Below are 25,956 nucleotides of genomic sequence, written 5' to 3' on the forward strand. Positions count from 1 at the left end.
GAAAGAGAGGAATGGTATCAAATACATCACACATATGGGTTCCATGTGTTTGATGCCATTCCATTAGCTCCTTTCCAGACATTATTAGGAGCTGTCCTCCCCTCAGCAGTCCCCAAAAGTTTGGACACACCTACTCTTCTTTATTTTTACTATTTTCTAAACTGTAGAATAATAGTGAAGACATCAAAATGATTAAATAACACATATGGAATCATGTAGTAACCAGTGTTAAACAAATAAAAATATATGTTATATTTGAGATTCTTTAAAGCTACTTTGAAGAATCTCAAATATAACATATATTTTTATTTGCCTTGATGACAGCTTTGCACACTCTTGGCATTCTCGCAACCAGCTTCACCTAGAATGCTTTTCCAACTGTCTTGAAGGAGTTCACACATATACTGAGCACTTGTTGGCTGCTTTTCCTTCACTCTGCAGTCCAACTCATCCCAAATAGACCCGCTCTCGGCCAAATTCACAATCACATAGCAAATCCCAATCTCATGCAGTGAATGGTTTGGAAAGGAAATCATCGGACTCAAACATTAGCCACATGCTGGTGCCTTTTCAACCTAAAAATTCTCAGTATTTCATCAAACTTTAGAGAACCCATTTTTCTAATGTTAGACTCTAATGCAAGTTGAAAATACTTCTATGTTGATAGGTTTCTCTCAATGCAGGTGGAATCGAATTCCCTCTCTTGCTCGCTAGCTAGCTAGCTAGCTAGCCTAGCTAAACTAACGTTACCGGCTAGCAATACAGGTGCACATTGATTTTGCAATTAATTAGCTAATTAGCATGCGAATGACTAGTCATATTTTCTATAAAATCAAAGACGAGGATTGTTGTGGCAGAGTAAGATTAATCACATCCAAAATTGCATAGCCATCTATCCAAACCGCTCTGGAAAATCAATTTGTCAGCATTTTAAAACATTTTTGCTACAGAAACTGAAATAATAGGTTTTCTAGCTAGCTAACGATCGCTAGAAGCCAGCTAATAATTGGATAATTTGGACAATAGATTATTCAGACCATGGCCAAGGGGGGAGCGTCCTGGTCAAGACAGGTCTGATTTCACCCACCTGTCTAGCTGCATTTCTTAATATTGACCTGGCTGATAGCTCTGGTCCAGTGCGTTAGTGCACGTTCTTTCACTATTGGAGCTAACTGAGATGTCTATCAAACAGTTATCACAATATTTGGTAGCTAACTACATAGTCTGAAAAAGGTGCAATGAGCTGCAAGATAGCCTTTTGACCTAGTAATGTTGTGTTAACTTAGTGGGGGTTTGCAACAATTGGAGCTGATTGGAGACCATTAGCCTACTTCCAGAAATGAACATGACCCTAATCATTATGATAACTCGATTTAGTCAAACTGTGACTTCAATCAATGTTTACACAGGTGAAATTGGGAAGTTTGGGAAACACTGCTCTAGGTCGACACTCCCAACTATTGGGGGGCTAATCAATAACCAATAATCAATTGGCTGTACTTGTCTGTGATGACCAGTGGGAGACCATGCAGGCTGTGAGCCAGCAGCAGTCAAGTTTGTTGTTGTCCTAGGGTCTCCTGGGTTCTCCAAATCAACACAATGTATGTCAGTGGTTCAATCGTTCATATCTCTAGACCAGGCATGGCCAACTCCAAGAAGCACTACGCCCCATACAGACACCAGAGACTCCACAAGTACCACAGATACTGACTGGATAGCCCTTCTACTGTAGTTCTGGATAGCCCTTCTACTGTAGTTCTGGATGGCCCTTCTACTGTAGTTCTGGATGGCCCTTCTACTGTAGTTCTGGATGGCCCTTCTACTGTAGTTCTGGATGGCCCTTCTACTGTAGTTCTGGATGGCCCTTCTACTGTAGTTCTGGATGGCCCTTCTACTGTAGTTCTGGATGGCCCTTCTACTGTAGTTCTGGATGACCCTTCTACTGTAGTTCTGGATGACCCTTCTACTGTAGTTCTGGATGGCTCTTCTACTGTAGTTCTGGATGGCTCTTCTACTGTAGTTCTGGAAAGCTCTTATACTGTATTTCCGGATGGCCCTTCTACTGTAGTTCTGGATGGCCCTTCTACTGTAGTTCTGGAAAGCTCTTATACTGTATTTCCGGATAGCCCTTCTACTGTAGTTCTGGATGGCTCTTCTACTGTAGTTCTGGATGGCTCTTCTACTGTAGTTCTGGAAAGCTCTTATACTGTATTTCCGGATGGCTCTTCTACTGTAGTTCCGGATAGCCCTCCTACTATAGTTCTGGCCCTTTGTGTTTATGATCAGTGGTGCTATGCAAATAAAATGCTTAACGTTTAAATTCAGTCACAGTACAAATAAAAAGCTTTAACTTCTATATTCATACATGAATAGGCTATATTGTGAATATAATTTAATCTGACAAGATGGATGACTTTGAAAGATCTTTATTGTTCCGTTTTGGACACATTAGTCGTTAGGTACAGTATAGTTGTTTGTATCCATGGACAGATTCCAGTCCACTGTGTGGTCTGAACTACTCCAACATTTGCATTTGGTAAATGTTCTGCAATCTGCACTGAACACCCGGTCTGACAGAAACTTGTAGTTAAAGTATCACGGCTTTAGAGACCGTCTGCATATAACCTTAACCACTAGCCAAAAACCTTAAAATTATATCTTTACTTCCAACCAGATATACTTGCATGCATTCTTCCTCAGTTACCATGAACAGTGACTAATGTGAAAGGTCTTGACAGAGGTACATATGATAGATAGACCTTCAGAGTGTAATGGCTAACTGAAAATGAGAGAGACAACACAGTGAAACAACTCAAATACGGAGTAACAAGTTCACTTACTGCTATCTCTCTTACATCTATAAAGGTCCTAGTAGTGGACTGACACTAAAAATAAAAATAAACATTAAATTAGCTTCCTATCTTAATGAAATGACATGCAAATAGATATCAACTCCAAATGAACATAAGTTTTACAGTGACAAAAGTTAACTGGCTATGGGACTTCATTCCACCCTCTTCCTATTGACTATATAGGGAATAGGGTGTAATTTCAGACACACCCTAGGTTTGAAATAGCCTGGCATGACTGAATAACAATAGTCAATTGAACAAAATCCCCAAACAGGGTAAGCACACATTAAAGTGCTGCTGACTGCTGGTATACGCAGGTAGGCGAATAATAAATCACCACAGTAGAACAAAAGGAGATAAAAAAAAAAATGTAGGACTTGAAGAAGTGCAATAGAAAATAAGTTGTACAGTATTATTAGGTACTCGATGAGAACACGTGTGTGTCTCTTTGGCATAGAAAAAATGATAGAAATAGACATCCTAGAAGGGGCATAAAGCCTCTGATGGCAATTAAAATGCTATTTCTAGGTGGTGTAGTGTGACGAAGCGTATCCTGAGAGATTCTGTGGAACAACAGGAAATGGACTGGAACTTTAAGTGAGAGACTGAAGAAAAAAAAAATATATTGTGTCTGCTGGGCTCCGATTGGTGAAGCCTGTCGTCACTTGTGGACGCAGGCCAATGGGGTGCCGTCTTAGGCTATGAGGAGGCGGTGCACTTGCTGCAGGTGTTGCTGTGATAGGACAAGACGGTGCACCTGCTCCTGGCCCTTGGCACACGGGATGGCCACGCGGCCTACAAACACCGTGCCTCCCTCCTTCGCCTGAGAAGACAGGAGGACGAGAAAAGAGGATGTCAAAGGACAACAAATACAGGTTGATGCATCCAACAGATATCTGTTGCATTGCGATGTATTCCTTGTATTTGTTTGAGTGCCAACTAAGACAGTCTGTGTTGTCCATGTGCGTGTGCGTGTCACCTTGACGAAAGAGGAAATGGGAAAGGTGGCAAAGTCAGAGGAGACCTTTGCCCCAGGCTGCTGAGAAACCACATGCTCCGCCACTTCACCCTGAGAGAGAGAGACTTGATGTTATGTCCATTTCCATGAAAAACAGGTTAGTGGACAAAATCTGAGGTGAAGATAAATACACTGCTCAAAAAAATAAAGGGAACACTTAAACAACACAATGTAACTCATCCAGTGCAGTTCATCCAGGATGGCACATCAATGCGAGCTGTGGCAAAAAGGTTTGCTGTGTCTGTCAGCGTAGTGTAATGCACATTTGTGGCCTGCTGGAGGTCATTTTGCAGGGCTCTGGCAGTGCACCTCCTTGCACTAAGGCGGAGGTACCGGTCCTGCTGCTGGGTTGTTGCTCTCCTACGGCCTCCTCCACGTCTCCTGATGTACTGGCCTGTCTCCTGGTAGCGTCTCCATGCTCTGGACACTACGCTGACAGACACAGCAAACCTTTTTGCCACAGCTCGCATTGATGTGCCATCCTGGATGAACTGCACTACCTGAGCCACTTGTGTGGGTTGTAGACTCCGTCTCATGCTACCACTAGAGTGAGAGCACCGCCAGCATTCAAAAGTGACCAAAACATCAGCCAGGAAGCATAGGAACTGAGAAGTGGTCTGTGGTCACCACCTGCAGAATCACTCCTTTTTTGGGGGTGTCTTACTAATTGCCTATAATTTCCACCTTTTGTCTATTCCATTTGCACAACAGCATGTGAAATTTATTGTCAATCAGTGTTGCTTCCTAAGTGGACAGTTTGATTTCACAGAAGTGTGATTGACTTGGAGTTACATTGTGTTGTTTAAGTGTTCCCTTTATTTTTTTGAGCAGTGTACTATGACTATTACTAGGGGTTGATAATATAAATTCAAGTCACCTTCAGTTTGTCCAGGGCGTCACTCAGGCTCTGCAGCCGAGCCGTCTGGTCCAGGAGCTGAGCACTAGCACTCACTGTAGAAGAGAAAGACTCTTTATCTATGTACCAACTCAAATAGACACATACAGTGCCTTTAAGAAAGTTTTCACACCCATAGACTCCCTTCAACAATTAGTTTTTACAATCTGAATTTAAAATGGATTACATTTGAGTTGTGTCACTGGCCTATGAACAATACCCCATTAATGTCAAAGTGGAATTAATTAATTACACTTTGGATGGTGTATCAAAACACCCAGTCACTACAAAGATACAGGCATCCTTCCTAACTCAGTTGCCAGAGAGGAAGGAAACAGTTAAGGGATTTCACCATGGGGCCAATGGTGACTTTAAAACAGTTACAGAGTTTAATAGCTGTAATAGGAGAAAACTGAGGATGGATCAACAACATTGTAGTTACTCCACAATACTAACCAAATTGGGGTTAAACTTATCTGATTAAGAGAGAGTGTTCAAATTTTCATAAATGTTTTACAAATGTAAGAATTCTTCTTCCAGTTTGACCAAGTATTTTGTGTAGATCGTAGACAAAAAAATGACAATTAAATGCGTTTTAACCCCACTTTGTAACAACCAAATGTGGAAAAAGTTGAGGGATGTGAATACTTTACCTATACTGAAAACACACATAATATAAACTATGCTACACACACACAAAACCTTTCACACACACACACCAGGGCAAGGTTTCCCGATAGCGATGGAATTTAGGCTTACGAGGGTTTTAACGATGCATCTCTCCGACAACGGCCGAAGATGTAACATGTTTCCCAGAACACCACGGCAGAGAGAACGTTCGCTAAGTGCATCATTGAGGCATAGTGTCAATACTGATAGGATCGAAAGAAACGTGGCACTGCTGTCAGATCAGCCATCTCCATTCAAATCTTACCTTAACATTAGAATTATTTCACAATACTGATGACGGATCAGCTCCTAGAAAGAAATGATCAACTACGGCTGCAAATATCGAGGCAGCTGATTCTAATGCTTACCCTATAATAATGACCTATACTGTAGTCATGGAATATATTGAGGCAAAAATTACAGACAACCTACAATTAGCAAAATAGAACTGAATTGAATGGGCGTGAAATAGATTTTAATATATAGGCCTGTGTAGTCTATATTACATTGATATTTTAATGCGTAATTTTGATTTTCATTTGAAGCATCTTTTTATTTCACTTGTTTGTAACAATTGCAAAGACATTGTCAACTTTGTACTTGTAGTCAACTTTGTTCTGAAGTGATCATCGGTCACAGAGAGATGGATAATCCTCATGATTCTGTGTTCAGCGGAGATCTTTTGCCTCAGAAGGACAAAAAAAGCAGCATCTAACGACGTACTGAGCTGTTCTGCGAGTGGTCTGAGGCAGTCGTTCAATAACAAGCCTTTTCAAGTGCAGCTTTAGTAACCATGGTTTTGAGAAACAGCTCTGAGATTTAACGATGCTCCTACGGCGGTTCTAACCATGAACATAGCCTTAAGACGCTTTTGGGAAACTGGGCTCTGGTGTCTTCCTGTCACACAAACACACATCCCTCCCAGTCACCTGGTGTCTTCCTGTCACACAAACACACATCCCTCCCAGTCACCAGGTGTCTTCCTGTCACACAAACACAGATCCCTCCCAGTCACCAGGTGTCTTCCTGTCACACAAACACAGATCCCTCCCAGTCACCTGGTGTCTTCCTGTCACACAAACACACATCCCTCCCAGTCACCTGGTGTCTTCCTGTCACACAAACACACATCCCTCCCAGTCACCAGGTGTCTTCCTGTCCCACATAAACACATCCCTCCCAGTCACCTGGTGTCTTCCTGTCACACACAAACACACATCCCTCCCAGTCACCTGGTGTCTTCCTGTCACACACAAACACACATCCCTCCCAGTCACCTGGAGTCTTCCTGTCACACAAACACACATCCCTCCCAGTCACCAGGTGTCTTCCTGTCCCACATAAACACATCCCTCCCAGTCACCTGGTGTCTTCCTGTCACACACAAACACACATCCCTCCCAGTCACCTGGTGTCTTCCTGTCACACATAAACACACATCCCTCCCAGTCACCACCTGGTGTCTTCCTGTCACAAACACACGTCCCTCCCAGTCACCACATGGTGTCTTCATGTCCCACACAAACACACATCCCTCCCAGTCACCACCTGGTGTCTTCATGTCACACATAAACACACATCCCTCCCAGTCACCTGGTGTCTTCCTGTCACACATAAACACACATCCCTCCCAGTCACCTGGTGTCTTCCTGTCACACATAAACACACATCCCTCCCAGTCACCTGGTATCTTCCTGTCACACAAACCCCTCCCAGTCACCAGGTATCTTCCTGTCACACAAACACACATCCCTCCCAGTCACCTGGTGTCTTCCCGGTGATGTCGACCACTTTAACTGTGGCAGTCATCTTGAGCAGGGTCCCCAGGAGCTGCTCCGTCTTCCTGTAGAGAGCCCCGTGGAGAGGCCCCTCAGCAGGGGGAGAGGAGGAAGAGGTGGCCTCTCTCAGGTGTAACTTGGGGACGTGGAGGGGAGGGAGAGAGGCTAACTGGGCTCTCATCTTCTCTGCCTGGAGGAGAGACAAGATACACAGAGAGTTATCAATAGAGACAGGTACACAGTCGGTTAACTATGAGCCTGAAACATACAAATATCAACAACTACTGACAATGTATCCATGACAACTATACTATTCAATGAACCACATTCAACACAGACGGACAGTGTTCTGGAAACCAGAAAGAAAGCATTGATCCATATTTGGATTAGGACTGAATAGAGAGACAATGAGACTTAAAGTGACACACACACAAAGAGACGAGTCAGTTCCCTGCGGTGTTCTGACCTTGAGTCTGTTGTTCTCGTTCTTCAGGTGTTTGATACCCAGTCTCTGAGCCTCCACCTGCTGGCGGAGGAGAGGGGAGTCCACCACCTGCATGGGCCCAGACAGACCCCCTGCTCCTGGGGCAAGAGCGGCTGGAGAGAGGGGTGGGGAGGAAGAAGGAATTGAGAAATAAAACGAAACCTTGTGAGATAAAGGTAAAAGAACAAGAAAACACTATAAAAATATTATGGAGTATGTATAGTATGAATGACGTGCGAGGTATAAGAGGTGGCGTGTACTAAGGTGTGTGAGGTGAGGGATCAGACGACTCAGGAGCCTCACCTCCGGCGGATCCCGTGACGATGGAGGCGATGCCCGAGGCAGGCGGGGCCCTGAGGCCCTCGATGGTGCTCTTTGATTGGCTGGAGAGACGCTGCTTCAGCTCCGCCTTCTCTGCCTCCAGCTGGTCGATGTCTGCCTGCAGGGCGTCCATGGTCTCCTCAAACTCCCTGAGTGTGTGTGTGTGTGTGTGTGTGTGTGTGTGTGTGGGGGGGCAGGGTTAAAAAAAAAAAAAAAAAACCTTCGTCTCACTGGAGATCTGACAGGTTTAACAATATCGCACCACCTAGCCCTCTGATAGGCTAGAGGAAATCTTACACCTGTCCAGTCCTCTTTACTGCACATTCTATAACAATAACGTCCTACTTCCAAACAGTTCAACAACCCCCCCCCCCCCCCCCCCGTCTTACTTCTCTTTCTTCTTGAGCAGGGCCAGGGTCTCATCCAGTTTGGTCTGGATCTTCTCCACACGTTCGTCTGCGTCTTTAGTCGACGTGTCCAGCTTCTTCTCCAGGAGACTGAGACGGACATGGGCTTCACTCAACTCCTCTCCCTGCGTAGAGAGAGGAGGGAGGGGAGACAGGAGGGAGGTGAGACAGGAGGGAGGTGAGACAGGAGGGAGGGGAGACAGGAGGGAGGGGAGACAGGAGGGAGGGGAGACAGGAGGGAGGTGAGACAGGAGGGAGGGGAGACAGGAGGGAGGGGAGACAGGAGGGAGGGGAGACAGGAGGGAGGTGAGACAGGAGGGAGGTGAGACAGGAGGGAGGTGAGACAGGAGGGAGGTGAGACAGGAGGGAGGTGAGACAGGAGGGAGGTGAGACAGGAGGGAGGTGAGACAGGAGGGAGGTGAGACAGGAGGGAGGTGAGACAGGAGGGAGGGGAGACAGGAGGGAGGGGAGACAGGAGGGAGGTGAGACAGGAGGGAGGTGAGACAGGAGGGAGGTGAGACAGGAGGGAGGTGAGACAGGAGGGAGGGGAGACAGGAGGGAGGGGAGAGATGGGTGCATGTGGAGGGAAATGTGTGAATGTGTGTAAGAACAGAGAAAGATAGACATGTCCCTACCTTGATCTTAAGTGACTTCTTGAGCTCCTTGATGACAGTGTCTCTGTCTTCCAGTTTGACTCCCAGGCCCTCTGCATCAGTGATCTCTGCCCTGAGGGCTGCTGCACGAGCCTCTACTGGGGGAGCCTGGAGGAGCGAGGGAGGGTGGAGAGAGGTAGAGAAGTAGACGGAGAGAGGAGAGAGGTGGAGGGAGTGTGATGGGAGAAACAGGTAAGAAGAGGGGAAAGAGAGAGAATGTCAATGTCATGAAATATACTTGTTTATTTCATGACATGTTCCAGATGTAATATATAGTATTGTTAGTTATGAACGGCTCGTAAAGGAGGAAGTCAGTCTCCAGCCATAGCCCCCCCAGTCTCATACCCCCCAGGGAGAAGGTCCTTTTGTATCATCTAACTCCAAACTGATAAGATGCATCTTCTAATAGAGCTGCTATATGGAGATCTATCTGTACCTTTCCCTGTGGTCTCTCAGCATCATACTCTCCCTCCTGCATGGAGATCTATCTGTACCTTTCCCTGTGGTCTCTCAGCATCATACCCTCCCTCCTGCATGGAGATCTATCTGTACCTTTCCCTGTGGTCTCTCAGCATCATACTCTCCCTCCTGCATGGAGATCTATCTGTACCTTTCCCTGTGGTCTCTCAGCATCATACCCTCCCTCCTGCATGGAGATCTATCTGTACCTTCCCCTGTGGTCTCTCAGCATCATACCCTCCCTCCTGCATGGAGATCTATCTGTACCTTTCCCTGTGGTCTCTCAGCATCATACTCTCCCTCCTGCATGGCAGTAGCCATCTTGTTCATGGTGGAGATGACAGCGCTGCAGGACTGACGCAGACACTCATGGGGGTTTAGACCTTGGGACCCATACACCTGGAGAGGGAGGGGAGAGAGAGTTACCAGAGAGATGGAGTAAAGAGAGAGAGAGATGAAAGAGAGAGAGAGAGAGAGATGAAGGGGAGAGAGAGAGAGATGAAGGGGAGAGAGAGAGAGATGAAGGGGAGAGAGAGAGAGATGAAGGGGAGAGAGAGAGAGATGAAGGGGAGAGAGAGAGAGATGAAGGGGAGAGAGAGAGATGAAGGGGAGAGAGAGAGATGAAGGGGAGAGAGAGAGAGATGAAGGGGAGAGAGAGTATTAACCGAGAGGACCAACTCTTCATCAATATACCTATCATATGTAAGGACATTTGTCATTAATACACTATAGATACAAAAGTATGTGGACACCCATTCAAATTAGTGGATTTTGCTATTTCAGCCACACCCCTTGCTGACAGGTGTATAAAATCGAGCACACAGCCATGCAATCTCCATAGACAAACATTGGCAGTAGAATGGCCTTACTGAAGAGCTCAGTGACTTTCAGCGTGGTACTATCATAGGATGCCACATCTCAAACAAGTCAGTTCATCAAATTTCTTCCCTGCTAGAGCTGACCTTGTCAACTCTAGGTGCTGTTATTGTGAAGTGGGAACATCTAGGAGCAACAACAACTCAGCTGTGAAGTGGTAGGCCACACAAGCTCACAGAACAGGACCACAGAGTGCTTAAGCAATTAGCGCATAAAAATCATCTGTCTTTGGTTGCAACACTCAATACCGAGTTCCAATCTGCCTCTGGAAGCAACTTCAGCACAATAACTATTTGTCGGGAGCTTCATGAAATGGGTTTCCATGGCCGAGCAGCCACACACAAGCCTAAGATCGCTTGGCATTGCACATGGTGTTGGCTGGAGTGGTGTAAAGCTCGCTGCCATTGGACTCTGGAGCAGTGGAAACGCGTTCTCTGGAGTGATGAATCACGCTTCACCATCTGGCAGTCCAACGGACAAATCTAAGTTTGGCGGATGCCAGGAGGACGCTACCTGCCCCAATGCATAGTGCCAATTAGGGTTGAATGTTGGGAACCGGGTTACCGAGATTTACCGCCCAAAACTACTTCCTTTTCCTGGGATAAATAACCGAGAAACCGGTAAATTATTTATATGAACAGCATGGTGTGAAATGGAACTGTTAAACCTCTACAGGTTCGGTGTCCCCCCCCCCATGGGACGATTGAGCTAACGTGCACGAATGTGATTAGCCTGACATTGTAAGGAACAAGAACATTTCCCAGTACATAGAAATGTCTTATATGGGCAGAAAGCTTAAATTCTTGTTAATCTAACTGCACTGTCCAATTTACAGTTTTAATCACAGTGAAAGAATACCATGCTATTGTTTGAGGAGAGTGCACAGTTACAAACTCGAAGATGTATCAATAAACCAATTAGGCACATTTGGGCAGACTTGATACAACATTTTGAACAGTAATGCAATGGTTTATTGGATCAGTCTAAAACTTTGCACACACTGCTGCCATCTAGTGGCCAAAATTGCACCTAAACTGCAATAATATATTCTGGCATTTCTCTTGAATTTCAAAGATGAAAAAAAAATGCATGTTTTCTTCTTTGTATTATCTTTTACCAGATCTAATGTGTTATATTCTCTGACATTACTTTCAAATTTCCACAAACTTCAAAGTGTTTCCTTTTAAATGGTACCGAGAATATGCATATCCTTGCTTCAGGGCCTGAGCTACAGACAGTTAGATTTGGGTATGTCATTTTAGGCGAAAAGAAAGAGCGATCCTTACCAATGACCTCTGCATGATGAATCAACGCTCAGGGTGGGGACAGACCATCTCAGTACGGAGCGCAATACACAATGCATGTAGACCTACAGTATCATCTCATCATGGTAACCTTCTTTCTTGTGACAGGTAGGCCTACATTTGCTGCAGCATAGCCTATACTACAGTAACATAAAGACCGAATGGCGTATATCTCCATCTGGCTTTCGGGGGTCACCTTATTTTTTATTTTAAAGAGTACACTTTTTTTCTTCTTTAAAATCAGCGCAAACGCGAGCGCTCTCTCGCAGTCTCTCTCTAGCGCCATCAACTCCATTTAAATTACATCCAAAATAGAGAATCTTGTTCTAGATGGACATATAGCCCTACATATAGGATATCCTAGTCTAACTCTTTCAGGTAATATATTCAATGCAGTATTAGCCTTATATTTAGCTAATTAATGGTGGGTTATGCATAAGCTTCTAACTTATCGCCTCAGTTTCTTGCGCAATACGCACGCACCTGTGCTCCGCTGGCCCCTCTCCTTAAAAAAAAACAACACTCCTTAGCTCTTGGAGTCCCATGCGGGAAAAGCTAGACTAGAATAGCTTGTTGGATAGAACTTCTTTTGCATTACTTATACCAATAGACTATTTCGCTAGTAGACCTATTGAATATGGTGGAATTACACTGCTTTTATTGATGTAAAACATTTGTTACATTGGAAATGATTTATTTTTTTGTAGCTCTTTTTGCTAAATGTTAATTACAACAACCAATAGAAAAATCACTGTATGTGTTTAGTTTGAAAGAAGAACGAATGCGTGATGGCAGTAGGCTAGAGCAGATATTTACTCAGACCCATAACCATTCAAATCTTCATGAAGAGAAGTGAAAGCCTTCTGCATCTAATTTTAGTCCTATATTATTCAAGGACGTCATTAGAATGATTAAGGACAACAAAACGTATTTCATTTAACTGTTGAAAGCGAGGAAGGAATGAAGCAACAAGAGAGAGAAAGAGGAGGTAGGCTTATAACATTAAGGGGAAATATGATATATACATATACACGTCAGCCTACGAATTATACGAATAGGCCCTATTATATTTCAAAATTAAAATCAAATTCACTAGCCTGTACTTGTAACTTTGTAGGCTGCATGCGTGGGACCAGAATCGCCTGTTCTCTTCTGAAAAATCATAGTTTGAATGAAGTCCATAAATCCAGTCCATATAATACAGTAATACAGTCCACAGTCAAAAAGATCAGCCTACTGGAGCTAGTTTCATTAATTTACCCAAGAGAGCATATAGCTAGCTACAGCTATGGGCTTTTGTTTTTCTGTCCCGTGTAATGTGCAGTGGCCTATACCCCCCCCCCAAACCCTATTTTGACTCTGCTGCTACTCTGTTTATCATACATGAATAGTCACTTTAACTATACATTCATGTACATACTAGGCTATCTGCATTGTGTCCCACCACCCACCAACCCCTCTTTTACGCTACTGCTACTCTCTGTTCATCATATATGCATAGTCACTTTAACCATATCTACATGTACATACTACCTCAATCAGCCCGACTAACCGGTGTCTATATGTAACCTCGCTACTTTTATAGCCTCGCTACTGTATATAGCCTGTCTTTTTACTGTTGTTTTATTTCTTTACTTACCTATTGTTCACCTAACACCTTTTTTGCACTATTGGTTAGAGCCTGTAAGTAAGCATTTCACTGTAAGTGTTGTATTCGGCGCACGTGACAAACTTTGATTTGATTTACAGTATGAAATGGATAACGGCACAAACATTTGGGATTTTTTGGGCTCATTAAATGTCGTTAATGTAGGGATCATAACATTTATTATTATATAAGGGTCATCAGGCCAAGGTAGCGTCAGGTTTGACACTCCCGGTTTAACCGGGAAATACCGGATTACCCGGGAGAAAAGTGATTTATTCTCAGGATGGAACATTAGTAAAATACTGATAAAATATTCAACCCTAGTGCCAACTGTAAAGTTTGGTGGAGGAGGAATAATGGTCTGGGGCTGTATTTTATGGTTTGGGCTAGGCCCCTTTGTTCCAGTGAAGAGAAATCTTAAGGCTACAGCATACAATGACATTCTAGACAATTCTGTGCTTCCAACTTTGTGGCAACAGTTTGAGGATGGCCCTTTCCTGTTTCAGCATGACAATGTCCTCGTGTACAAAGCAAGGTCCATACAGATAGTTTGTCGAGATCCCATCAAACACCTTTGGGATGAATTGGAACGGCGACTGCGAGCCAGGTCTAATCGCCCAACAGTGCCCAACCTCACTAATGCAAGTCCCCACAACAATGTTCAAATTTCAAGTGGAAAGCCTTCCCAGAAGAGTGGAAGCTTTTGTAGCAGCAAAGGGGGCGGCCAACTCCATATTATGATTTGGAATGAGATGTTCGATGAGCAGGTGTCCACATACTTTTGGTCATGTAGTGTACATGTAGCCTATGGTTACCGTATTGTGTGACAGACAGGTCGTCCACATTAATCAAGAAGAATTAGCTCCGGGAGCTGTGTGCCGTATATAGTACCTGTTCAACAGCCTTGAAGGCCACGTCATCCAGTTTTAGAGCGTTGAGCCCCTCCTGCTCCCCGAGAGGGGCGACCATCTGTGCCCCCGCCGCAGCCACCTCCTGTAGCACGGCAACCACCCGCGTCAGCTGACGCCTGCAGTCCGTCAGCGTCTCCGACACCTGTCATTGGTCCACAGAGCTGTCAGTCACACATTCTCAGAGTATTTCCACCTCCACAAAGTTGACAGTTGCATTACTGTAGTTTATGAGATAAGTGTAAACACTAGGTTCTGTGCTCCAAACGCCAGCCAAGAGTCAAGGCCAGCTGGTGTTGTTAGCATAAGGCTAAGTGTGCCAGGTTACTTGGTCACAGCTAACATGTAGCGTTCTATCACATGCAACTACTTCAATGACTTGAAATTGGCTAATGTTCGCATGTATGGAGCCACTGGGTTTGGGTTACGCACAAGACCTACAAAATGTTGTTCATACTGGGGCTCCAAAGATACTGTGAAACACTTAACAAGGCCAAGACTCTCCAACCTAAACGTAAGGCCTAAGCATAGCGCTGGTCACATACCGGAGCTCCAAAAGACAGAGCAGCTGGCACCCCTGGTACATCGGTCCCTGGCATCCTGCGTCTGATCTTCTTACAGAACTGTTTGATGTCACTGCAGAAGGTAAATAACAGAGATAGATAATATACACACACACACACACACAGCACCAGTCAACAGTTTGGACACATCTACTCATTCAAGAATTTCTTTATTTGTACTATTTTCTACATTGTATAATGATAGTGAAGACATCAAAATGATGAAACAACACATATGGAATCATTTAGCAACCAAAAAAAAGTGTTACAAAATGTTTTATTCAAGATTCTTCAAAGTAGTCACCCTTTACCCTGATGACAGCTTTGCACTCTTGCCATTCTCTCAAAAGGCTTCATGAGGTAGTCATCTGGAATGCATTGCAATTAACAGGTGTTAAGAAGGAACTTATTTCCTTAATCTGTTTGAGCCAATCAGTTGTGATAAGGTAGGGATGGTATACAGAAGATAGCCCTATTTGGTAAAAGACTAAGCCAGTCAGTCAATCCGGACAATTTCAAGAACTTTGAACATTTCTTCAAGTGCAGTCACAAAAACCATCAAACACTATGATGAAACTGGCTCTCATGAGGACCGCCACAGGAATGGAAGACCCAGAGTTACCTCTGCTGCAAAGCAAAAGTTCATTAGAGTTAACTGCACCTCAGATTGCAGCCCAAATAAATGATTCAGAGTTCAAGTAACAGACACATCTCAACATCATCTGTTCAGGGGAGACTGTGTAAATCAGGCCTTCATGGTCGATTTTGCTGCAAAGAAACCACTACTGAAGGACACCAATAATAAGAAGAGACTTGCTTGGGCCAAGAAACACGAGCAATGGACATTAGACTGGTGGAAATCTGTCCTTAGTTCGATGAGTCCAAATGTGAGATTTTTGGTTCCAACCGCCGTTTCTTCGTGAGAAGCAGAGTAGGTGAACGGATGATCTCCGCATGTGTGATTCCCACCGTGAAGCATGGAGGAGGAGGTGTGATGGTGCTTTCCTGGTGACACTGTCTGTGATTTATTTAGAATTCAAGGCACACTTAACCAGCATGGCTACCACAGCATTCTGCAGTTACAGTTAAAGTCGGAAGTTTACATACACTTAGGTTGGAGTCATTAAAACTCATTTTTCAACCACTCCAAATTTCTAATTAACAAACTATAGTTTTGGCAAGTCAGTTAGAAACATCTACTTTGTGAATGACAAGTAATTTTTCCAACAATTGTTTACAGACAGATTATTTCACTTACTGTATCACAATACCAGTGGTTCAGAAATGTACATACACTAAGTTGACTGTGCCTTTAAACAGCTTGGAAAATTCCAGAAAACTAAGTCATGGCTTTGGAAGCTTCCGATTGGAGGTGTACCTGTGGATGTATTTCAAGGCATACCTTCAAACTCAGTGCCTCTTTGCTCAACATCATTGGAAAATCAAAAGAAATCAGCCAAGATCTCAAAAAAACAATTGTAGACCTCCACAAGTCTGCTTCATCCTTGGGAGCAATTTCCAAATGCCTGAAGGTACCACGTTCATCTGTACAAACAATAGTACGCAAGTATAAACACCATGGGACCACGCAGCCATCATACCGCTCAGGAAGGAGATGCGTTCTGTCTCCTAAAGATGAATGTACTTTGGTACAAAAAGTGCAGATCAATCCCAGAAAAACAGCAAAGGACCTTGTGAAGATGCTGGAGGAAACATGTACAAAAGTGTCTATATCCACAGTAAAACGAGTCCTATATCAACATAACCTGAAAGGCCGCTCAGCAAGGAAGAAGCCACTGCTCAAAAACCGCCATAAAAAAGCCAGACTACGGTTTGCAACTGCACATGGGGACAAAGAGCGTACTTTTTGGAGAAATGTCCTCTGGTCTGATGAAACAAAAATAGAACTGTTTGGCCATAATGACCATTGTTATGTTTGTAGGAAAAAGGGGGAGGCTTGCAAGCAGAAGAACACCATCCCAACAATGAAGCACGGGGGTGGCAGCATCATGTTGTGGGGATGCTTTGCTGCAGGAGGGACTGGTGCACTTCACAAAATAGATGGCATCATGAGGGAGGAAAATTATGTGGATATATTGAAGCAACATCTCAAGACATCATTTAGGAAGTTAAAGCTTGGTCGCAAATGGGTTTTCCAAATGGACAATGACCCCAAGCATACTTCCAAAGTTGTGGCAAAATGGCTTAAGGACAACAAAGTCAAGGTATTGGGATTGGCCATCACAAAGCCCTGACCTCAATCCGATTGAAAATGTGGGCATAACTGAAAAAGAGTGTGCAAGCAAGGAGGCCTACAGACCTGACTCAGTTACACCAGCTCTGTCAGGAGGAATGGGCCAACATTCACCCAACTTATTGTGGGAAGATGGAGAAGGCTACCCGAAATGTTTGAACCAAGTTAAACCATTTAAAGGCAATGCTACCAAATACTAATTGAGTGTATGTAGACTTCTGACCCACTGGGAATGTGATGAAAGTAATACAAGCTGAAATAAATCATTCTCTCTACTATTATTCTGACATTTCACATTCTTAAAATAAAGTGGTTATCCTAACTGACAGGGATTTTTTACTAAAATTAAATGTCAGGAACTTTGAGAAACTGAGTTTAAATGTATTTGGCTAAGGTGTATGTAAACTTCCGACTTCAACTGTATATGCCACCCCATCTGGTTTGTGCTTAGTGGGGCTATCATTTGTTTTTCAACAGGACAATGACCCAACACACCTCCAGGCTGTCTAAGGGCAATTTGACCAAGAAGGAGAGTGATGAGTGCTGCATCAGATGACCTGGCCTCTACAATCACCCGACCTCAACCCAATTGAGATGGTTTGGGATGAGTTGGACCGCAGAGTGAAGGAAAAGCAGCCAACAAGTGCTCAGCATATGTGGGAAGCTGGTTGAGAGGATGGCAAGTGTGCAAAGCTGTCATCAAGGCTACTTTGAAGAATCTCAAATCAAAATCTATTTTAACATTTTTTTTGGTTACTACATGATTCCATATGTGTTCTTTCTTAGTTTGTCTTCACTATTATTCTACAATGTAGAAAATAGTAAAAAATAAAGAACAACCCTTGAATGAGTAGATGTGTCTAAACTGGTGACTGGTACTGCATATCTTTTTATCATGCAGTTCCTTTGAAAATATTTACATAGCCTTGGTTGTGAAATAAACACAGTGAACATATTTACATAGCCTTGATTGTTAAATAAACACACACTAATTTATTCGACATACAGTAATGATTTTCAAATGTCAAAACAATTAACATTGTATGTTACTTTTTACAAAAACATACGTCGCAAAGGTCTTAAAAGTCTGATTTATAGACCAGAAGAATAGACATATAGCCATGTCACCTGTGGAGCGGTTGCCTCCTAAACATAAGCAGTAACACAAGCATGGTAAACTTCCTAGGTTGGATAGGTTGGAAGAAACCGCCATATCAGGGGTATTCAACCAGGGGTCTGCGAATACATATATATACAGTACCAGTCAAATGTTTAGACACAACTACTCATTCAAGGGTTGTTCTTTATTTTTACTATTTTCTAAACTTTTGACTGGTACCGTACATGGAAATAATATTATTAAATATAGTTATATCAGACCTGCACGTGGTGTCCAGGTCCTTCAGAAGGATGTTCAGAGCCAGCCCCTCCTGTCCCGGCTGAAGGAAAGCCCTGAGACGCACCACCTCAGCACCGATACAGTCCAACGCACTCTGGATGAACTACACACGGACACACACAGAGGGCGAGAGCGACACACACAGAGGGCGAGAGCGACACACACAGAGGGCGAGAGCGACACACACAGAGGGCGAGAGCGACACACACAGAGGGCGAGAGCGACACACACAGAGGATGAGAGCGATACACACAGACATTGACAGAGAGACAGTCAGTAGTGTAGGAAGGCCCTCAGCCCCCATACAATCCAACACACTCTGAATGACCTAGACGTCAGAGATCAAAACGTCAAATTGAGTTTAGTTAGACCATGTTTGTTACTGAACTTAGAAAAGACTAGGGGCCTGTTAGAAATCTTGATTACCTCAAGGAAGGGAGGAAAGGAAAGACCTTAAAAGGGCCTAGATAGGTTTACTTTCTTCAGTACAAGACAGTTTTACCTTGATGTGATCAGCCAGCTGCACGGTGCAGTCTTCAGTCTGCTCAGCTAGGTGGATGCTGTATAGTTGCTGCAACATAAAGCAGATTGGTACGTCAATCAAGGCCTCACATAATCTGGAGTTTGATTTATTCTTAACAAAATTGATGAGGCTTGATAATGTGTTTCATCAGTGTTGAGTTGACAGAGTCGGCACTGTCGAGAGTATAGCGTGTGGTCAAGTGTTTTCGTCTCTCCGTCAGGTGTGCCATCGAGTGCATATGAAGAGTGTGTGTGTGAATCCGTGCGTGGTACTAACCTGGTAGTACTTGATGGCCTTGGTGAGAGGCTCCACGTGTACGGTCTCATCCAGCTGGTCTTTGTGCAGCAGGTCTATGAAGAAGTCTAGGGAACGCTCATGGACACTCATCTCTGAGTAGAGAGTCCCCATCTGCGTATACACCTGCACACTGCAGCAGTTCAGAGCTCTAGGGGGAGAGAATATTTGATGGATGAAGTAAATGACACTACTCTGACAACAGCCACAGACGAGAGAAAGCAGACTGTGGAATGAGCTGGTACTATCTTTTGAAAGTAACATAGGGTATGTCAGATTTACAGTACACTTACGCTTCCTAATTAAGACAGAAAGTGATTCAGAATCTAAAAGATAACTCCTTCATGGTTTTCCTTCCTATCAGGTAGTGGCAGAGAAAGACAGACACACTTGGCCTTACTGTTGGTATTTGTGCAGCGTGGCCTGCAGCAGGGTGAGAGAGTACACCAGTCCAGAGGCGAAGCTGAGCTGTTCTCCAGGTGGTCCTCTCATCTTCACCCCAGTCCTCTCCACGGGGTTACCGTTCAGATCAAACTTCTCCTGGGCCTGCTTACTGATCAACTCAGCCTAGAGGGAGGGGGGAACATACATTTGGCATCTTGAAAAACAAGCAGACACACTCCTCGTCAAATGTTAAACCTGTTACTGTTCCCCTCTCTCCCTGTACCTTGCAGATGAGTCTTGGTATGAGCAGCAGCACCAGGATACAGTCGTGGTCTCCTCCGTGACGCAGGAAGGAGTCGGGCATGAAGGATGTGAGGAGAGACACCTGTCTGTTGGCCTGGCCCACCTCCATCTTCCTCAGCTCCATCTCTATGGCCTGGAGACACACACACACACACACAGGACACACACATTATTTATCTGCAATAACAGTACACACCTGTACATTTAACACTAAAATGCAATGCATGTTTCTCTGGGAACAAAAAGCACATCCGCAGACTGGTATGATGCTCCCAAAGTGTTGAATGGGACAGTTGGACCCCAAGCTGGGTCTTTACCAGAACCTGCTGTTCCGTGTTCCTTACCTTGGCGTAGGCCTTGGTCTCAGCGAACTTGATCTTGAAGTCAAACAGCTCAGCTGGTGGCTGCTGGACCTGCTCTGCGTTGGCATTCTGAGCACTGGTCAGTTCCTTGTTGGCATCCTAGACACACACACACACACACTTTAGATACAAACAACCAAACGAAATCAGTCACCCAACACCTTCCCCATTTTGCTTAAAAGGAATGTGTTCAGGAAGTTCTTAAAACCCCAAAGTGTGACAAACAAGTTCACCTTTTCATTGTTTTAACTACTAAACATGCTTGTTAGTGTTTTCCAGTTTCATTTTTTTGATTGCATGTTCTTTGACACTCCTCTGAAGTTGTCATTTCCAACCATACCTGCAGGCTGGCGGTACATACCTGCAGGCTGGCGGTACATACCTGCAGGCTGGCGGTACATACCTGCAGGCTGGCGGTACATACCTGCAGGCTGGCGGTACATACCTGCAGGCTGGCGGTACATACCTGCAGGCTGGCGGTACATACCTGCAGGCTGGCGGTACATACCTGCAGGCTGGCGGTACATACCTGCAGGCTGGCGGTACATACCTGCAGGCTGGCGGTACATACCTGCAGGCTGGCGGTACATACCTGCAGGCTGGCGGTACATACCTGCAGGCTGGCGGTACATACCTGCAGGCTGGCAGTGAGCTGGCGGTCCTTACCTGCAGGCTGGCAGTGAGCTGGCGGTACATACCTGCAGGCTGGCAGTGAGCTGGCGGTACATACCTGCAGGCTGGCAGTGAGCTGGCGGTACATACCTGCAGGCTGGCAGTGAGCTGGCGGTACATACCTGCAGGCTGGCAGTGAGCTGGCGGTACATACCTGCAGGCTGGCAGTGAGCTGGCGGTACATACCTGCAGGCTGGCAGTGAGCTGGCGGTACATACCTGCAGGCTGGCAGTGAGCTGGCGGTACATACCTGCAGGCTGGCAGTGAGCTGGCGGTACATACCTGCAGGCTGGCAGTGAGCTGGCGGTCCTTACCTGCAGGCTGGCAGTGAGCTGGCGGTACATACCTGCAGGCTGGCAGTGAGCTGGCGGTACATACCTGCAGGCTGGCAGTGAGCTGGCGGTACATACCTGCAGGCTGGCAGTGAGCTGGCGGTACATACCTGCAGGCTGGCAGTGAGCTGGCGGTACATACCTGCAGGCTGGCAGTGAGCTGGCGGTCCTTACCTGCAGGCTGGCAGTGAGCTGGCGGTACATACCTGCAGGCTGGCAGTGAGCTGGCGGTACATACCTGCAGGCTGGCAGTGAGCTGGCGGTACATACCTGCAGGCTGGCAGTGAGCTGGCGGTACATACCTGCAGGCTGGCAGTGAGCTGGCGGTACATACCTGCAGGCTGGCAGTGAGCTGGCGGTACATACCTGCAGGCTGGCAGTGAGCTGGCGGTACATACCTGCAGGCTGGCAGTGAGCTGGCGGTACATACCTGCAGGCTGGCAGTGAGCTGGCGGTACATACCTGCAGGCTGGCAGTGAGCTGGCGGTACATACCTGCAGGCTGGCAGTGAGCTGGCGGTACATACCTGCAGGCTGGCAGTGAGCTGGCGGTACATACCTGCAGGCTGGCAGTGAGCTGGCGGTACATACCTGCAGGCTGGCAGTGAGCTGGCGGTACATACCTGCAGGCTGGCAGTGAGCTGGCGGTACATACCTGCAGGCTGGCAGTGAGCTGGCGGTACATACCTGCAGGCTGGCAGTGAGCTGGCGGTACTTGTTGATGGTCTGCTGGTAGTCTGCTACAGTCTCCTGAGCAGCCTCCACTCTCTTCTGGGCCTCTCTAACCCTGGCCCCGTTCAGGTCCAACTGCTCCCTCAGCTCCATCTCTGTCTCTCGGCTGTTCTCCTGAAGCTCGTCATTCATCTCGTTGATCGCTTCCTGGGGGGGAGAGGTCAGGGTTGACGGGTTAAGGGTCAGAGCAGCTATAGTTGTGTAGTGGTGAGTGGACAGGGGTTTAGATATAAAGTCATGCACAGACAAGGTTCAAACACAAACGGTGTTTCTCCGTCTCTAAAACAGTCTCCTTGCCAATGTCGTGGACCCACATGAAGGGCAAACAGTTGACACAGAGTTGGTTATTCAAAACATACGAACAGAGTTGACTCAACAAATCACTGACTACTCAAAGCATACAAAGTAACGGAATTGACATGGATATCAAAGTTGACATTAAGGTAACAGCGTTGACAGGGGTATTGTTGATTGAACTCACCAGGTCAGTGACTGTCTCTCTCAGCTCTCTGACTTTCTCCTCCAGGTCCAGATTCCTCTCAGTTAGAGTCTCTACCATCTCCTCTGCCCCGAGAGCAGCATCCACCTAGGACACATATAACACAGTTTAACCCTAACACCATCCACCTAGGACACATATAACACAGTTTAACCCTAACACCATCCACCTAGGACACATAACACAGTTTAACCCTAACACCATCCACCTAGGACACATATAACACAGTTTAACCCTAACACCATCCACCTAGGACACATAACACAGTTTAACCCTAACCATCCACCTAGGACACATATAACACCATCCACCTAGGACACATATAACACAGTTTAACCCTAACACCATCCACCTAGGACACATATAACACAGTTTAACCCTAAAACCATGCACCTAGGACACACAGTACCAGTCAAAATGTTGAACACACCTACTCATTCAAGGGTTTTTCTTTATTTTCCACTTTATTTTCCACAATAGTGACGACATCAAAAACTAGGAAATAACACATATGGAATAATGTAAAAAACAAAAAAAAGTGTTAAATCAAAACAGATTTTAGATTCTTCAAAGTAGCCACACTTTGCCTTGATGACAGCTTTGAACACTCTTGGCATTTGCTCAACCAGCTTCATGAGGAATGCTTTTGCAACAGTCTTGAAGGAGTTCCCACATATGCTAAGCACTTGTTGGCTGCCTTTCCTGGCCTCTGCGGTCCAACTCATCCCAAACCATCTCAATTGGGTTGAGGTCAGGTGATTGTGGAGGCCAGGTCATCTGATGCAGCACTCCATCACTCTCCTTCTTGGTCAGTGAAACAGTTGCTCTTAGCAAAAATGTGTTTGGAGCTACCTTTCTAGCTAATAGGCTATGTTAAGAGTTTACACTTCCTTGTCCAATTAGATCCCGTGTGGCTCAGTTGGTAGTGCATGGCGCTTGCAACGCCAGGCACGTGGGTACGATTCCCACGGGGAAATAATATAAAAATGTATGCACTCCCTACTGTAAGTCCCTCTGGATATTAGCGTCCGCTAAATGACTAAAATGTAAATAATAACGTGGGCAGGTGAAAATAATGAAAAACAATCTACCAAAACTATTAATTTAAAAATGTTGATTACTTCTCCTTGCCATTATCATTCACCTGATGAGACATGAAATGTAATTTTTTTGCTAAAGTATGATGGTCTCTGGGTCACTAGTTTGCCAGGGGGGGGGGCGTTCCTGGGTCGCCGGTATGCCAGGGAGGGGGTTCCTGTTCAAAAAGTTTAAGACCCCTGCTTTATATGAGCAACTGGCTAACCTGTTCACTGAGCTCATCCATGGCGGGCCGACTGGCTAACCTGTTCACTGAGCTCATCCATGGTGGGCTGGCTGACTGGCTGAACGATCAACTGGCTAACCTGTTCACTGAGCTCATCCATGGTGGGCTGACTGGCTAACCTGATCACTGAGCTCATCCATGGTGGGCTGACTGGCTAACCTGTTCACTGAGCTCATTCATGGTGGGCTGACTGGCTAACCTGATCACTGAGCTCATCCATGGTGGGCTGACTGGCTAACCTGTTCACTGAGCTCATCCATGGTGGGCTGACTGGCTAACCTGATCACTGAGCTCATCCATGGTGGGCTGACTGGCTAACCTGTTCACTGAGCTCATCCATGGTGGGATGACTGACTGACTAACCTGTTCACTGAGCTCATCCATGGTGGGCTGACTGACTGGCTAACCTGTTCACTGAGCTCATCCATGGTGGGCTGACTGACTGGCTGAACGACCAACTGACATGTTCTTTGAGGTCCCTGACTGACTGACTAACCGACTGTCTGGTTGGCTGACCTGTTCTTTGAGCTCATTGATGGTGGCCTAGCTGACTGGTTGACTGACTGACAGACGGAATGGCTGACTGACACTATGGTTGACTGACCTGTTCACTGACTGGCTGAATGACTGACTGGCTGACTGACTTGTTCTTTGAGCTCAATGATGGTGGCCTGTCGGAGAGGCTGGCTGGCATGTTCTTTGAGCTTGTTGATGGTAACCTAGTTGACTGGCTGACTCACTGACCCGACCGACCTGTTCTTTTAGCTTGTTGATAATGTCCTGGCTGGCTGGCTGGTTAACTGACTGGCTGACGGACAGACTGACCTGTTATTTGAGCTCATTGATGGTGGCCTGACTGGCTGACTAACCAACTTGTTGACTTACCTATTCTTTGAGCTTGTTGATGGTAATCTAAACCCCCCCAAGCTGACTGACTAACTGACTGGCTGACAGACTGGTTGACTGACCTCCTTCAGCTCATCGATGGTGGCCTGGCTGACTGACCTGCTCCTTCAGCTCATCGATGGTGGCCTGGCTGACTGACCTGATCCTTCAGCTCATCGATGGTGGCCTGGCTGACTGACCTGCTCCTTCAGCTCATCGATGGTGGCCTGGCTGACTGACCTGCTCCTTCAGCTCATCGATGATGGCCTGGCTGACTGACCTGCTCCTTCAGCTCATCGATGGTGGCCTCAGCCTGCTTCATCTCCTCCTGTAGTTTCTCCTTCTGGGTCCTCAGAGTCTCCAGCTCTCCATTCTTCTTCTCCATCTGTTTCTGCAGCTTCACATGCTCCTGCTTCTCAGACGACGACAGGTCACGCATCCTGAGGGAGGGGAACAAATAGTTCTGTTAGAGATCAAACTAAAGGGAAACGTTTAAGGATGGTTTCCCAGACCCAGATTAAGTGCAGTCCTGCACTAGAAACCACTTCTAATGGAGATTCTCCACTGAGCAGGCTTTTTAGTCCAGGACTAGGCTTAATTTGTGTCCAGGAAACTGCCCCAAAAAGTGACAGACAAATCATTTTGAACAAATCCTGAAGGGAAGAGACACCCCAGTGTACCCATATGGGGCACTAGATCTCAAAGAAACATCAGGTAACGGATGAGACAGTTTGGTCAAAACTGAAACATCTTTAAAAAATAAATTTAAAAAAAAAAGGTGTTATGGTTTTAAGTACACGCACCTGACCAGAGCATCTTTCAGCCTGCTGTTCTGCTCCTCCAGCTGCTTTACGTGGTAACTAGAGGCAGCTCCGTCAGAACCTGGAAAAGCAACAGAGTTAGGTAAGGTTTCGTTTCAACTTTGCCAAGCAATAATGAAGTCCTTGTCAAATATATGATTGCTATTTTATTTTTATATAAAGACAGTGGGATCCGAAATGATTGACACCCTTGATAAAAATGAACAATTATGACTGTATAAAATAAATCATTTAAATACTGACCTATAGTGTATGCAAAAATATTTTGTTTTACAATATATATTTCTCTCAATAAATAGGTAGGGGCCAAAATGATTGACACCCCTAAAGATGATAAA

At 45.4% G+C, this 25,956-nt stretch overlaps 1 protein-coding gene across 8 annotated transcripts in view; it reads right to left on the minus strand.

Annotated features, from left to right (window-relative positions):
* Positions 1 to 2,410: 2,410 nt before the first annotated feature.
* Positions 2,411 to 25,956, minus strand: part of LOC129835413 (dynactin subunit 1-like) — a 35,131-nt gene continuing 11,585 nt past the window's right edge. For all 8 annotated transcript variants that reach the window (XM_055901060.1, XM_055901059.1, XM_055901057.1 and 5 more), the window contains 21 exons: positions 25,601 to 25,679; positions 25,078 to 25,237; positions 22,571 to 22,675; positions 22,045 to 22,236; positions 20,337 to 20,453; positions 19,973 to 20,125; positions 19,706 to 19,872; positions 19,288 to 19,456; positions 18,991 to 19,059; positions 18,470 to 18,591; positions 14,818 to 14,908; positions 14,256 to 14,417; positions 9,804 to 9,935; positions 9,060 to 9,185; positions 8,407 to 8,549; positions 8,000 to 8,166; positions 7,679 to 7,809; positions 7,198 to 7,402; positions 4,748 to 4,821; positions 3,832 to 3,921; positions 2,411 to 3,675 (listed from right to left, as the gene is read on the minus strand). In XM_055901060.1, the coding sequence (XP_055757035.1) occupies positions 3,547 to 3,675; positions 3,832 to 3,921; positions 4,748 to 4,821; positions 7,198 to 7,402; positions 7,679 to 7,809; positions 8,000 to 8,166; positions 8,407 to 8,549; positions 9,060 to 9,185; positions 9,804 to 9,935; positions 14,256 to 14,417; positions 14,818 to 14,908; positions 18,470 to 18,591; positions 18,991 to 19,059; positions 19,288 to 19,456; positions 19,706 to 19,872; positions 19,973 to 20,125; positions 20,337 to 20,453; positions 22,045 to 22,236; positions 22,571 to 22,675; positions 25,078 to 25,237; positions 25,601 to 25,679 (2,783 nt within the window). In that variant the 3' untranslated portion in view covers positions 2,411 to 3,546. The remainder of the gene's footprint in view (positions 3,676 to 3,831; positions 3,922 to 4,747; positions 4,822 to 7,197; positions 7,403 to 7,678; positions 7,810 to 7,999; positions 8,167 to 8,406; positions 8,550 to 9,059; positions 9,186 to 9,803; positions 9,936 to 14,255; positions 14,418 to 14,817; positions 14,909 to 18,469; positions 18,592 to 18,990; positions 19,060 to 19,287; positions 19,457 to 19,705; positions 19,873 to 19,972; positions 20,126 to 20,336; positions 20,454 to 22,044; positions 22,237 to 22,570; positions 22,676 to 25,077; positions 25,238 to 25,600; positions 25,680 to 25,956) is intronic.

This window comes from Salvelinus fontinalis, chromosome 36 (assembly GCF_029448725.1).
Source record: "Salvelinus fontinalis isolate EN_2023a chromosome 36, ASM2944872v1, whole genome shotgun sequence".
NCBI lineage: Eukaryota > Metazoa > Chordata > Actinopteri > Salmoniformes > Salmonidae > Salvelinus > Salvelinus fontinalis.